At 46.2% G+C, this 15,994-nt stretch overlaps 1 protein-coding gene across 3 annotated transcripts in view; it reads left to right on the forward strand.

Annotated features, from left to right (window-relative positions):
- Positions 1 to 7,219: 7,219 nt before the first annotated feature.
- The window catches only part of MASP1 (MBL associated serine protease 1), a 66,492-nt gene continuing 57,717 nt past the window's right edge, over positions 7,220 to 15,994 (forward strand). Inside the window, exons 1-2 of one of the 3 annotated variants that reach the window (XM_038416916.2) lie at positions 7,220 to 7,635; positions 13,441 to 13,666. In XM_038416916.2, the coding sequence (XP_038272844.1) occupies positions 7,631 to 7,635; positions 13,441 to 13,666 (231 nt within the window). In that variant the 5' untranslated portion in view covers positions 7,220 to 7,630. The remainder of the gene's footprint in view (positions 7,636 to 13,440; positions 13,667 to 15,994) is intronic. The other 2 variants (XM_038416917.2, XM_038416919.2) reach the window with 2 other exon arrangements.

Here is a 15,994-nt window from a genome sequence, read left to right on the forward strand (position 1 = left end):
AATTGCCTTCCACCCACTGAGCTATGAGGATTTGCAGTTCCTGGAGAGAGCCCTGTGTTTTCAAAGCTAAAGATTTGTGGTTTTTTACAAAGCTTGAGGTGTTTTGCTCTTGGTAAAGCCTATCTGAGCTCAAAAGTTCCCCATTGAGCAGATAATCCCAGACTCTTATGTCATACAATCCAATCCATCCAGATGGTAATGAATGCTACCTTTCACCCCCAAGGATCCCAAACTGCTTTACAAAACACCCATGTAAGAATCATTAGGCCCATCATGGGAATGCAGCCACCTCTGGGGTGGAAAGTGGCAGCTGTGAACAGCTGCCCCGTAATGCTGCGCAACAGTTAAGGACTGGAAGTGAAGGGTGCACATTCCAGCTGAGGCCACAGGGGAACCAAGGGAGACAGAATAGAATGACTCATACGGAAATGCAGCCATGCGAACACCCCCACTCTGACCCAACGACCTCAGGTGCTGTGACCCTCAGATTTACATTGCCCTAGCAAGAGACAAGTCCAACACCACCACATCCCTAGGCCCATACTGGGGAATAGTTCACCAGCCCCACCGTTTTTCCCACGGCTCTCCCATCCAAACACCGACCAGTGTCATCTCTACTCAGCCTGGGAAATCCGACCGGAGCCCAGACCAAAGCGGGGTGACATTGGTGAGTTTTGGCCCTGAGAATGTTTTCACCATCCAATTAGAAAGCACATGAAATGGGGGAACGTGGAGCAGCCCTTAGCCGGGATGGGTCAGGGTGAGACGTTCACTTTCCTAGTGCGTAGGGAGGTGAAGACACCCTGGCTCTGCTAAAGAGAGACTAAAGTGCCATCTAGTGGGCAAAAGAAGCCCCTGCACCACCGCAAAAAATTCACTGCCTCATGTCAATAGCGGCCTTGCCGCTGTTCTTGTTCCTGGTATTTTTAAAAGCGGCGAGGGCCTAGCACCCACCACAGTGACAAAGACAAGTTACAAACAGAGAGAAAACAGGTGACGTCCGTGGCCCCTCATCTGCAGACAGTCAGAAGAGATGGTAGCAAACACAAGAGGTTGCTTTTCCTACCTGAACAGTCTGGTGAAAGGGGCTGGCTAGACAGCCCTGGGGGCTTGAATCCCAGAGCGATGGGGCTGAATAAAGAGAGACTTGTGCCGAGAAGGTAGTTTGGGTGCCTCTGCCTACCACACTACTCTGGCCCCCTTTCCCAGAGGACCCGAGCACCTTGCAGTCTTCAATGTGTGTAGCCTCACGCACGCCTGCGAGGTCGGGGGTTCTCCCCACGCTACGGCGAGACACCGGCCTTGTCTGTGCTGCTGAAAAAGGTGCCGTTTTACCCCAGGGAAATGCATGCCTGAGGTAAACACTCACAGGCGGCAGGCCCCTTTCGTTCGGCCACGAGGTGAACAAGGCGAGGTCCGCGCTATTTGCCCACCAATGCTGCATTTTCTTCCCCGTGGTTTTGCGCGTTCGCTTACGAAAGACGCAGCTGTTAGCTGTGAAGACAAGGCCTTTGTGACCTGCCCCAGCTCACCTAGGAAGCCCGGGACAAAGCAAGGACTTGAACCCAATACCTACTCTGGCGCTCTAATCACTAGGCTACCCTTCCTCACTCTCATAATACAAGAAAAAGAGGCTAGAGCTGGAATCCTGCCCCCATGACACTCACCCGGGCTACTTGTGCTCACCAGGGTCACAACACGGAGGCTGTGCTGGCCATTCTGACGGAGGGCTGTGGATGGCAGTCGAATGCTCATGCTAATATTGTTAGATCTGCCGGCTGCCTTTGACACTGTTCGCGACGAGGCCCGTCCTGATCAGGACTTTGGACCAACCAGCGAAGCGACAGCACACGAGGAGGTTTTGCACTGAGCCCAGGGTGTGCCGGGCCAGGGCTGTGGGAGTTTAATCAGTGCCGTGTGCAGGCAGGATCGGTGCTGCTCGTAGAGGTGCTAGGGGGTCCCAGTGCCTTGGGAGTCACATTGGCTGGCTTCGCTCCCTCCTCCAAGGGCTGTGACATGCAGAGGCCCCTCCCGAGCGCCGTCTTGCAGGGACCTCCAAGCCGTGGCTGGGAGAGATCAAGAGCTCCGCTGGGCAATGCATCGATGACCCTGCCCTGTGGCTCCGGGAGCACGGACGGCGCTGTATCAGTGCCAGGGGAAAGGGGCACCAGGGTGGAAAACATCAAGGTCAGGCTTAGTCCAGGAGGAGAAATGATGATGCCAGCAGGCAGAGGGGAACTCACCCCACACAGCCCAGGGCAGGCCATGCCCAAGGATCCCCTTGAACTCTTCACTGCTCATAGACAAGCAGAGGGCATCCCTGGTCAGCAAGGCTTTCCCCCATCTCCAAGGCTGGGCAAGCTGCACCCTCCCCTCTCCAATGCCACCTATCCACGGAGATCAACGTGCTGGTCACCACCCAGATGGACGGCTGCAATCTGCTCCACCTTGGTCTGACCCGTGGGCCGCCAGCTGGGTGAGAGCACATCACGCTAATACTCTGCACCAGCTGCCAAGCCCAGACAGGGCCAGCCCTTTCCTGGGGCCCCAGGGGCATCCTGATTGGACTAGGGGTGCAAAGCAGGATCTCCTGGGTGTGGAGCCAGGCGCCGGCACAGCAACGGGGCAGAGAGTATCCCAGCTGGACCCCCCGACCCCCACCCCAGAACTTGGCCACCCCTTCAGTGATATCAGCACCCTGATGACATGAAGCCACTCCCAGATTCTCTGGACATACAGAGGTCAACGAGTCTATTACGGAGCCCACACCAGCGCAGGGAAATGGGATTCGTGCGGGGGCTGCATAAGGAAAGTTTCACACACTTTGGTTCTGTGGCCTCGTTAGCCCCACCTGGTCTAAACAATCAGGGCATGTGACTCATTTTTCCCCTCTATACAATCAGAAGAACACTCACACTCTCCTTCCTGCCAGGATGCAGCAGGGAACAAGCAGAGGGAAAGGGGCAGGGCCACAGCTGGTGTCGGTTGAAGTCAGCTGAGGATCTGTCCCAAGGCTCTTCTTATTCGGAGGACTTTGTTCTCCTCTCGGAGCAGGTTTGCTCAGTGCCCACAGTGATGTTGCGCCTAATTTACACCATTGTCAGGGAGGGAGAAATCAGGCCCCAGAAGTTAAAGAAACGCCTGTGAAGAACAGCTGGATTTACTCAACAGTATGCACTTAGAGCTGCAAACTGCGATGCCCTTTTAAATGAATCAAGTGCCACAGGCCAGAGTCATGGGGTAATGAGCTTTTAACTACACACAGGAGTGACGCATCATCGGGGCTTTTCTACAGTGGAACAGCTGAGTCAATTCAAAAGCTTGCATCCAGCTTGGAACTTTTCACAGGCATGTGAGCTGCCGAAGGAATCTCAAGAACAGCTCCTGCTCTCAGACATGTTGCTTAAACAGCAATTGAAAAAGGAGACCACAAAGGGATGGGGTGGTGGGAATTGGCCCTGTGCATTTTGGTCTTTCTTTACAGTGGGTGATGAAGGCCTGGATGGTTTAAAACCTATGTGTGGAGGCATCTACATGGTTTTTTACACGAGAAATGCACCTATCTTGTTTATTCAAGCAGACCCAAAGGAGGATTGGGAAACTAGTAGGATTATGACATGCCAGGTGCCAAGGAAGTGAAATAGGGTCTGATTGAGACAGGGAGTGATTTATATTCAGGCTGTTCCAAGTGCTCCTTTTTTATTACTGTCATTTAACTCAAATGTCCAATCAACTCTTAGGAAAAAAACTCTATTAAAGAGTCATCCAGGCCATTAAGGGCTGAGACAGCTGCTAAAATACATCTGTGTCCTCCAGCAAGACAAGGACAATAAGACTCCATATTTCTGGTATTTCTAAGATATTTAATAAAAAATGGCCAAATTAGAAACAAGAATTATCTGACTGGACCAGACCTGAGGTCCATCTATCCTAATATCCTGTTTCTGACAGTGCCCAGCACCAGATAATTCATAGGAATTGTAAAAATGTAGGACTGGAAGGGGCAGGACTAAGTATTATTTAAACCATCCCTACCAGGCATTTGTCTAACCTGGTGTTAAAAACTTCCAGTAACAGAGATTCCACAACCTCTCTAGGTCATTTGTTCCAGTGCTTAACTACCCTTATAGTTAGGAAGTTTTTCTTAATGTCCAACCTAAACCTCCCTTGCTGCAAGTTAAGCCCATTGCTTCTTTTCCTGTCTTCAGTGGCTAAGAAAAACAGTTTATCACCCTGCTCTTTGTAACAACCTTTTACGTACATGAAGACTGTTACTATGTCCCCCCTCGGTATTCTGTCTGGCAGACTAAACAAACCCATTTTTTTCAATCTTTCCTCGTAAATCATGTTTTCTAGACACGTTAATCTTTTTTTTTCTTGCTCTCCGCTGGACTTTCTCCAGTTTCTTTACATCTTTCCCAAACTGGTCACAATACTCCAGCTGAGGCCTTATCCATGCTGAAGGTGTAAGAAAGCTCACAGTAGGCAGATGTAGGATAATTTGCCCCTGACATTTGGTCTCATCCTAATTCCTAGCAGTTACAGATTGGCTTAAACCCTGAAGCAGGGTTAATATCCCTGCCAAAATTTTGGTTGGGTGCAGTGTTGTTGTAGTCACGTTGGTCCCAGGAGATCAGAGACAAGGTGGGTGGAGTGTGGATCACATACCTGTAATAATCTTTGTACAAAATATGCCTGGGGAGGTATCATTTGAAAACTACCAACACACTGCTCATAATATTGTCATGTAATGTATGTTCAAAAGGTGTATTAAGAGTTATGAATATAAGCTGAAATCATGACTGAAGTGTGTTTACCAGACAAGTCTGGGGAAAGAGGTAAACATGCTTTTCAAAGACAAAGGACAAGTTGACACCTCTAGCCAGGTGTCATCAAAGTTGATTGGCAATCACCTGTCAATGGCCATTCTTTGGTAAGGAAGGGGGGCAGGAACAGATCGAGTTGCGTTTTAGCAAACAATATGGAACCTCTTTCACTACGAGACTCCATGTCTCCTTCCTCACAGCTGGAATGAACTTTATTTGAGGGAACCCTCAGGAAAATGCATTTCAAAGGATGACTGGACTATAAAAGTGAGGGGCAAAATACCCCAGTTCATCTCTCTTTCACCTAAGAAGACAAAGGTACCAGCCCTTTGACTCTGGGAGGAGATTCTAGCCTGAGAATGGGTCAGCCATGTTGCTGGGAACTGGTGATAAGGATTTTACCTTGAACCAAGTATATAGTTTGTTAAGTTTTAGCTACTAAGAAGTGTTTCATCTTGATTTTCCTTGTAACCATTGCTGACATTAATATCTTGTACTTGTACTCACTTAAAACCTACCTCTTTGCGGTTCAGCAAACTTGTTTTATTTTTAACCTAAACCAATCCAGTGCTGTGTTTAAGGAGAACTGTTTGGGAATTCCAACTAGAGTAGCAAACTGTTGAACATTGACCCATTACAGAGGCAGCAGATCATGAGTCCAGGAAAGCACAGAACACATGCTCTGGGGGAAATTCAGGAGTGGGAGTGTGTTGAGGTCACTCTGCAGGCAGTAACCCAGGCTGGTGGAAGGCAGAATGTGGCTGGCATGTTTCTGACAGGCTGCTGGGGACAGAGTTGCTGGCTCCGGGCTACAGCTATACACGGATACTCAGGGGGTGACCTGCCTGCTGGCAGGCTGTTGTGAGTGGCCCAGGTGGAAGCTACAGCAGCAAGGCATCATGAGGCACCCAGGCTGAAGGGCAGGTGGTGACACAACCCCCACACTGGTCTGTATTGCAGCTCATAGTGAGGTCATATCTTTTATTGGACCAACTTCTGGTAGTGAGAGAGACAAGCTGGCAGGCTTCCACAGAGCTCCTCTTCAGGTCTGGGAAACGTACTCTGGGATAGGTCCACACTGCAGTTAGACACCGCAACTGGCCCGTGCCAGCTGACTTGGGCTCACGGGGCTCGGGCTAAGGGGCCCTGGCTCTAGGATCCGGCAAGATGGGAGGGTTTGGGTGGGCTTATAAGTAAAGACAGAATTCTGGTGCTTGTGTCAAAATGACCTGTTAAAACTTCCTAAATAAACAGATATTAGGGGGTAAATAGCAGCAACAGCTCCTCCCTCAGAGCCCCTAGCCGGGTTTTTGTGGGTTTACAATAACATTTTCCTATTTTAAAAGAAACACATGTTATTTCTTCCCCTGTGGCTGAAGAGAAGTCCCACACAAACAACAGAGGGCAGCAGTGAAACTGACAACATACCAGCTGCTGACAGGAAATATGGACAAAAGCAGAGCGAAATAGTTTCCTTCCTTCATTTATAATCATCTTGGAGGTCTCAAGGAGTTATAGAAGATGAAGGCCTTTCCACCAGAAATACAGGTCTTAAATCAACAGGTGCCCTCTGATTGCAGAGCCCCAGCCCTGCAACAGAGAGCTGGTGAAGTCCTGGAAGGTTTTAGAAACATGCTGTTTAGAATAAGTTGTGCCAACACATCTTCATTTCCCTGCCTGGTTGCTTTCCTTGCCTGGGTGTGTGTTTAACATGCTGCATATGTACCCAGGCCTGCCTCTGGGTGTCTGCAGGATTTACATTAACCGGATTAAGCAGACATCGGCAAACAGGTATTAAAATTTTACTCTGAAACTCTCAAAGAGCATCTTGTCTGGCAGAAGAGTGGGTGCTCCCTTTGATTCCTGGCTGACAGTCCCCTTGTTTGCAGCCCATATAGATTTTGTTCCCAGTATGTGTTACAGGCAAGTCATTCCTTTTGTTCAGAGAAAGGGGGAAATGAATCTATTTAGGGTAGGAAAGCATTCATGGTTTTAGCTATTCCTTTTAGAGATGTGTCTGAATCAAAAGCCTGCACCCCTGAGCTTTAAGGGGCTCTAAATCCAGAACCAAATCCAGATCTGAATGTTGCTGTTAATCCCAGAATGAGAATCCTGAATCCAACCCGTTCTGAGCTTTGCGGGGGTTGGAAACCTGGATCTGAGCCTAGATCTGACTGTCGTGATTAGAATCTTTCTCTGAAACCAGAGTGGAACCCCAAACTCTGAACTTTGGAGCTGTGGTGGGGAGAGGCTGAAATCTGGTCCCAAAAACCCATATCTGAATTCCAGCGCCCGGGCCCAAATCTAATTTCAGTTATTTATGTTGGACAATTTTGTGTTTCATACATTCCCGGCTCATCTTGTGCTGGTGTCTCTGCAGCGCACCCTGTTGAGAAGCAAATTTTAGCCATCTGGCACAGCAGGCTGGAAAAAAAACTTACAACACAAACACACACACACATACCCTCACAGATTTAGAGACAAAAACCTAGCTGAGCCCTATGGCTTTTGTTGAAGTCCAGGAGACATCCCTGTGGAGTGAGAGGAGGGACTGCGAGAACCGCCTGGCTGAGTGGAGGACAGTTTCAGCACAGTCAGGTTTGTGTGTAGAACTGTAGCAGGCAGAGGAAGGCGTGACCTGCATGGAGAATGCCAGACAACTCCAGACACACACACACACACACACACACACACAAATCTGTGTTGAACAAAGATAAGGCAGACAGAGGAGCATTTGGGACAAGACAGCCGATACCAAAAACACCCTCAATCCAAGCAGATCAGAAAACACAAACAGCAGCAAAATGAGGTAAGTACCCATCTGGGAAACTGACAAGGGGATTCCCGTGCTATTTGGGCAGGGTTGGGGAGGGGATTTGCCTCTGGAAAATACTTTACTTTGATGATTGCTTTTTTTTTTATTGCTTAGTCTGTGAGGCAAGCAACAAATAAAACATTGCCCGCATCTCGACTCCATGCCAGTGTTGGGATTGCATGCCAGAGTCCCCAGGAATTCTAGCTTCCTGGGGGACGACTCGCCATGCAGGCTGGCTTTCTTGAGTTGCAAAGAAAGCGCGTGATATCATTGCCGCTGAGTGCTTTATTTACACAACATTCGCAGGGATTCTGAAAAGTGTGAGTTTCAGCAGGGGCGTTACGTACTGTACGTGTTTCTGTTTCTCTGTTCAGACCAAAGTCATTTTTCTCCCTTTCCTGAGGATAAGAATTTCCTGGCATGGCAGAGAAGTTTGATCTTATTTTTCCTCCTCTGTTACCGAGAAAGCAAAGCAAAGACATAACAGGCCAAATCTTTAGCTGGTGCAAATTCGCATAGCTCCGTCAAAGTCAAGGAGGCTTATATGGTTTACACCAGCTACAGATCTGGCCCCATAGATGTATTTCAACCAGAAGAGAAACAGATTTTCCCTCCACACATTTTTGTGGTTTCAAAGAAGCCATCAGAAAGTTGCATGTTAAAACTCACTTGCATTGAAAAAAAATTGATCCAAATTTCTCAGTTCTCGTTAACTTTCTCTGCTTCTCAGCAAAAGCTGAGGAAAGTGACTGTGGTACACAAAACCACTGCCCTGCTTTTAAAAGGTCTCCATCAGGTTAAAAATAATTCATAGATATAGTTTTAATTTCTTCATTGGCATAGCTAACTCAGACTCTGATCTTGCAAACATTTATCCAGGCTTTGTGGATAAATAGTTCTGTTGGCTTTAATGGCTTCTGAAAGTCAAGGCCTGAGTGTCTAGTTTTGAAAACTGAAATCATATTTTTAATGGATTTGACTTTTTACACAGTCCCTTTATTGTTGCACTTTTTTCACTTGGATAATGGAATTAAACTGCTTAGGTCTGGTCAGTTTCAAGCCGAATGTCTCATGCCAAGCAGACCTCCTGTTTTCACTGGTTTTGTTAAAAAAAATACTTAATTATATTAGATTTTTGTGCCAGAAAAATACACTAGACTGGGCATCAGAATGGCTGGATTATCAGCATTAATTTCTTGGGACCTGAGACAGGCGTAGAATCCAAACTCTGTTGTGACTTTGGGCAAATCACTGAGGCCCAGAACCAGACAGAAAGCCTGAGAAATGGGTGCTCACTTCCAGTGATTTCAGTAGAAATTAGGAGCCTACCTGCCTTTGAAGATCTGGGCCTTAACCTCTCTGGGCCTCAGTTTCCCCATCTGTAAAATGGGGTTAATACCTACTCCCAAGAGAAAGAAAGAAAGAAGACTCACAAACAGAAAAGAGGGAAATAGATAAAAAAATAACTTTAGCCTCTCCTTACATAACATACACAGTATGTCTGTTGTAGTGCAGTTATGGAGATATAGACACTTGGAGAGTCAGCACTCGTCTACACTGGGAACTTACATTGGCCTAGCTACGTCTCTCAAGGGCATGAGAAATCCACACCTCTGAGCGATGTAGTTATGTTGATCTAACCCCCGGTGTAGACAGCACTAGGTCAATGGCAGAATCCTTCCATTGACCTAGTTAGTGTCTGCCTCTGGATTACCTATGCTGATGAGAGAACCCATCATGGCAATGTAGGTAGTGTCTACAAATCCTCAGTGATCCAAGTTTAGTGAGATGAAGGTAAGTAACAATAATAAGGCTTAGCTGTTATACTCTTGATTCTTTCATTAAGTCTATTTAAAAAGCTCCTTTAGTTTATTAAACTTTCGCATATTTATTCTTCCATTAAATTATCATTTCCTGAACAAAGCCACATTAGTTAGCAGGTTTCAGAGTAGCAGCCGTGTTAGTCTGTATTCGCAAAAAAGAAAAGGAGGACTTGTGGCACCTTAGAGACTAACAAATTTATTAGAGCATAAGCTTTCGTGAGCTACAGCTCACTTCATCGGATGCATTAGTTAGCAGGATACTTTGCTGCCCCCTGTCTGTTTCTCAGAAAGTGTTAGATACCCTGGGTTTGCGAGGAGGCCGTGTGCAGAGATAGGAAATACTAAGCTGTAGATTGCACCTGTGCACTATATCGTTCAAAGAGACTTGATTCCCTAGTATATCCTTTGAGTCAGCACTGATACCCACCCCCCAACATGGGGATAGAGGACACTGTGATGCTTGAGCGCCCATGGGCTGGATGAGATGAGGTCCCGACCACTTGGGTTCATTAACAATCTTAAACATTTCTCATCAGAGTCAGATTATTTGCCCCAGTATCTCACCAAATTCCCATTTGGAGTCATTACAATCTGCTTAAGGAAATCCCCCCATGGGGGAGCCATTCCGGGTTTCAAAGAGTTCAAGGCCAGAAGGTACCATCAGGTCATCTTGTCTCACCTCCTGCCCAGCATAGACTGTTAAATCCCACCCAGCTACCCCATCTTAAGATCAAAGGGCAAGTCAAGCTTTCCAGTGCCATGGGCTGGATGCTAGTTGTGCAGGGCACCGCTGTGGGCCACATACAAAAATATGTGCTCTACAAAATGGCGGCCTTCATGAGGCGTGACCTCGCACGTACAGTACATGGAAGGTCGCACCGCTCCGGGATGCCATTTTTGTAGAGCAGGTCTGCTGGGGGGCAGACACATTCATCAAGTAGTTGCTGAACCGACTAAAGGGGATGCCATTTTAGATTTAATTTTGGTGAGTAGCGAGGACCTCATAGAAGAAATGGTTGTAGGGGATAATCTTGGCTCAAGTGATCATGAGCTAATTCAGTTCAAACTGAACAGAAGGACTAACAAAAATAAATCTGCAACTAGAGTTTTTGATTTCAAAAGGGCTGACTTTCAAAAATTAAGGAAATGAGTTAGGGAAGTGGATTGGATTGAAGAATTTATGGATTTAAAGGTACAGGAGGCCTGGGATTACTTTAAATCAAAGATGCAGAAGCTATCGGAAGCCTGTATCCCAAGAAAGGGGAAAAAATTCATAGGCAGGAGTTGTAGACCAAGCTGGATAAGCAAGCATCTTAGAGAGGTGATTAAGAAGAAGCAGAAAGCATACAGGGAGTGGAAGATGGGAGGGATCAGCAAGGAAAGCTACCTAATTGAGGTCAGAACATGTAGGGATAAAGTGAGACAGGCTAAAAGTCGAGTAGAGTTGGACCTTGCAAAGGGAAGTAAAAGGTTCTATAGCCATATAAATAAGAAGAAAACTAAGAAAGAAGAAGTGGGGCCGCTAAACACTGAGGATGGAGTGGAGGTTAAAGATAATCTAGGCATGGCCCAATATCTAAACAAATATTTTGCCTCAGTCTTTAATAAGGCTAAAGAGGATCTTAGGGATAATGGTAGCATGACAAATGGGAATGAGGATATGGAGGTAGATATTACCTTATCTGAGGTAGAAGCGAAACTCAAACAGCTTAATGGGACTAAATCGGGGGGCCCAGATAACCTTCATCCAAGAATATTAAAGGAATTGGCACCTGAAATTGCAAGCCCATTAGCAAGAATTTTTAATGAATCTGTAAACTCAGGAGTTGTACCTAATGATTGGAGAATTGCTAATATAGTTCCTATTTTTAAGAAAGGAAAAAAAAGTGATCCGGGTAACTACAGGCCAGTTAGTTTGACATCTGTAGTATGCAAGGTCCTGGAAAAAATTTTGAAGGAGAAATTAGTTAAGGACATTGAAGTCAATGGTAAATGGGACAAAATACAACATGGTTTTACAAAAGGTAGATCGTGCCAAACCAACCTGATCTCTTTCTTTGAAAAAGTAACAGATTTTTTAGATAAAGGAAATGCAGTGGATCTAATTTACCTAGATTTCAGTAAGGCGTTTGATACCGTGCCACATGGGGAATTATTGGTTAAATTGGAAAAGATGGGGATCAATATAAACATCAAAAGGTGGATAAGGAATTGGTTAAAGGGGAGACTGCAACGGGTCCTACTGAAAGGCGAACTGTCAGGCTGGAAGGAGGTTACCAGTGGAGTTCCTCAGGGATCGGTTTTGGGACCAATCTTATTTAATCTTTTTATTACTGACCTTGGCACAAAAAGTGGGAGTGTGCTCATAAAGTTTGCAGATGATACAAAGCTGGGAGGTATTGCCAATTCAGAGAAGGATTGGGATATTATACAGGAGGATCTGGATGACCTTGTAAACTGGAGTAATAGTAATAGGATGAAATTTAATAGTGAGAAGTGTAAGGTTATGCATTTAGGGATTAATAATGAGAATTTTAGTTATAAGTTGGGGACGCATCAATTAGACGTAACGGAAGAGGAGAAGGACCTTGGAGTATTGATTGATCATAGGATGACTATGAGCTGCCAATGTGATATGGCTGTGAAAAAAGCTAATGCGGTTTTGGGATGCATCAGGAGAGGTATTTCCAGTAGGGATAAGGAGGTTTTAGTACCATTATACAAGGCACTGATGAGACCTCACCTAGAATACTGTGTGCAGTTCTGGTCTCCCATGTTTAAAAAGGATGAATTCAAACTGGAGCCGGTTCAGAGAAGGGCTACTAGGACGATCCGAGGAATGGAAAACTTGTCTTATGAAAGGAGACTTAAGGAGCTTGGCTTGTTTAGCCTAACTAAAAGAAGGTTGAGGGGAGATATGATTGCTCTCTATAAATATATCAGAGGGATAAATACAGGAGAGGGAGAGGAATTATTTCAGCTCAGCACCAATGTGGACACAAGAACAAATGGTATAAACTGGCCACCAGGAAGTTTAGACTTGAAATTAGACGAAGGTTTCTAACCATCAGCGGAGTGAAGTTTTGGAATAACCTTCCAAGGGAAGCAGTGGGGGCAAAAGATCTATCTGGTTTTAAGATTCTACTCGATAAGTTTATGGAGGAGATGGTATGATGGGATAATGGGATTTTGGTAAGTAATTGATCTTTAAATATTCAGGGTAAATAGGCCTAATCCCCTGAGATGGGATATTAGATGGATGGGATCTGAGTTACCCAGGAAAGAATTTTCTGTAGTATCTGGCTGGTGAATCTTGCCCATATGCTCAGGGTTTAGCTGATCGCCATATTTTGGGTCGGGAAGGAATTTTCCTCCAGGGCAGATTGGAGAGGCCCTGGAGGTTTTTCGCCTTCCTCTGTAGCATGGGGCATGGTTGACTTGAGGGAGGCTTCTCTGCTCCTTGAAGTCTTTAAACCACGATTTGAGGACTTCAATAACTCAGACATAGGTGAGGATTTTCGTAGGAGTGGGTGGGTGAGATTCTGTGGCCTGCGTTGTGCAGGAGGTCGGACTAGATGGTCAGAATGGTCCCTTCTGACCTTAGTATCTATGAATCTATGAATCTATTCAGGCACTGGATGGAATCATCCCATGAGCCAGACTGCCAGTTGGACTCTCGCAGGAGACTAAACTGCATGCTGCCAGGAGGGACCGAGGTGTCGCTAAGGCCCTTGCACTGGCAGGGAATTGTTAAGTGAGACATGCCCAGGTGATTTTGGCAAGTGAAACACATCCTGTGCTGCAGAGGAAGGTGAAAAGACCCTCCTCGCTTGCCATCCTGAAGCCATAGTGTACCGGTCCCAGGCACTTGTCAAAGTAGAACCACCCTGGAACATGGGACAAACCAAATAGATTGTGTCCTCGATGAGTTTCAGCCTGGGGAAACATTAATTTGATCTTCATGTGTGTTTTGCAGGTACCTTCTGGCCTGGTCCCTTTGTGCCTTCCTATTTGGTAGTGCAGCTGCCATTGAGTTAACAGACATGTTTGGGGAGATCCAGTCCCCTAACTTCCCAGATTCCTACCCCAGTGACTCAGAAGTGACTTGGAATATTTCTGTGCCGGATGGATTTAGAATCAAGCTCTACTTCATGCATTTTGATCTGGAATCGTCCTACCTCTGTGAATATGACTACGTGAAGGTGAGATGCCCACACTGCTCTGTGCCGTTGCTGTAGTGTGTCAACCCAAAAGCCAGGAGGGCATGCAGCTTGGCCGTGTTGGAGAGCTTAGTGTAGCAGCAGCGTGGGCGAGGAGCTTTTTTCATTCACAGGGCACAAGCGTTGCCTTGCCAAGTAGAAAACTAAGAGGAAGCTGAGTTGGCGTTTATCAGCCAATGGCAAAAGGGACAAAGGCAGATCAGGTGATGTTCTTTAATGGATTAAGGAATATGTTGTGAAGAGGGACAGGCAGGATGTTCAGATACAGGGCTTAGACCCAGAGTGTGAACCTGAACCCAAATGCCAGCACACCGTGATGCTCACTAAGGAGAACCTGTGGTGGCAAATGTGCCAGGATCATGGCAGGTGGCAAAGATAATAGAGGCATGATGCCATGGCCAGGAGCATGCATAGAAGATGCTTTTAATTTGGAAAGGCTTTTTCATGTGCCATGCCTCACATTTTGAATGCTAAATGATCCTTGCAGGCTCTGCCTTACCCTCTAGTGAAGAAGAATCCTGTATCTAATTCAAACTGTATCCAGTTCAAGTCACTAGCTATGGGCTTGAGCCACTACATTTGGATCTGTTCCCAGACTTTCCCAAAGGTCATCAGACCCAAAGGTTTTGTCTGGTCCATTACAGGAGCAGGGATTGGCTGTTAAAGTTTGGGTCCAGACTTCCAGGCTGTCTTTTACAGTCACCCACATGGTAGGTAGGACTTTCTGGTTGACATCCCTCTGTGGGAGCTGTATCAATCCTGAGCAATCCAAGATTTCAGGCTGACACCTCCTCTGAAAGATAGCATCTCCAGCCACACCGCATTTCCTTACTACCGTCCTGGGGCAAAGAGATCAGTGCTGCCATGGAGCGCCACCCACTGGAGCAGCCAGTACAGACAAGGCAAGACATTGGTAGCTAGCTCCCCCTTTCTGTGCTGACAGTGGCCTATAGGACTGGACATACGTTACCATTACCGAAGGTTGTCAGTAGAGACGAGTTCAAATCCAACCTCCAGTCCCAAACCCTGCGGATCATTGAGATGGGAGGAGCATGGATCTGGAGCTGAATTTCACGCCTTAGCCCTCACCGCTTGTTTCCAGTTCATTTAGATTTCTGCTTTGAGAAAACAAAGCAAAAATGTTTGTATTTTATTTTTCCTGCTTTAGTTGTTGTTTGAACGTGCTGGCACCGTGTCCCTTACTAACAGCGCTCGCTGCTATTTGATTAGTCCTTTCTGCTTTTCCTGGCTTTCCTCCAAGAACAAAGGTCACAGACACATACATATATATATAACTTTACAAAAAAGCAATGAGCTTGAAGATAGAATTCATTGGAAACTCCCCAATTTCAAGCATTACCCTTCACTCCCTCCCCCAACCCTCACGTTCTCATCATAACAATCCCTTTTATTTGCACCTGGTGCCATTTGGCAGCAGAACTCCTCTTGCTCCTGGGTTTCCATAAGAGGCTGGTATTTTTTACAGGGCTTTAGATCTCAGCTGTATAAATTTGCTCCAGGCTGAAATTTATCCTGCAAAGCCTCAGCCAGGGAATTACATTCTTGCTGTGAAACGCTCAGAAACATCCATCTGGCTGTTTTGATGGTGACCTGAAAACTATCCGTATTATTTAGATGAAATAATTACAAAGTTCTGAGCCAAGTGACCAGGCTAGAAAAAGTTAGGAGAATGTCCAAGTGGCTGTGCGAATCTATGGAGATTTCCAGCCTTGGTTCATCTCCCCAGCTTTTGTTAATATCGGTGGATTTTATGAAGGGGGCATACACTCTAAAGACCCATCGAACTGAGTGGGAGACTCTCCATTGGTTTTGATGGATTTTGGATCAGTCAATAAGGCACTGTTCAAGGCACTCTACAACATCACCACTGCACAAACACCTGGGCTAATCCATTGTGACCATCATTGCAACACAGAAGAAAATCCTGGCTTGGGACAGGAAGAGTAAAGGTCATGTGATGCGTCGGCCATGTGCCTCTGTTTCCCAGAGGTCAACACGAGTGAGGCCAAGAGTCATATTAGCCAATAAGCCGACATGAGTCCTGACTGACAGCTGCTGAATTCAGGGCAAAGGATGAATCACCTTTGAGGCGTGTCCACATCAGAGAACATGTCCAAATCTCAGCTTCCTGACTGGCTCGTCAGAGGTGAATAATAACTTTTCCGGAGCTCTAAATCCATTCCGCGTTTAAAACAATAATTGTAAAAACCATAAAGAAAGAACTTGCTCCCTCGCAAGGAATTGGCAAATTAGACTTGGGGACTGTGATGAGTCTAGTCAAGGGCACAA

This window comes from Dermochelys coriacea, chromosome 9, assembly GCF_009764565.3.
Source record: "Dermochelys coriacea isolate rDerCor1 chromosome 9, rDerCor1.pri.v4, whole genome shotgun sequence".
Lineage (NCBI taxonomy): Eukaryota > Metazoa > Chordata > Testudines > Dermochelyidae > Dermochelys > Dermochelys coriacea.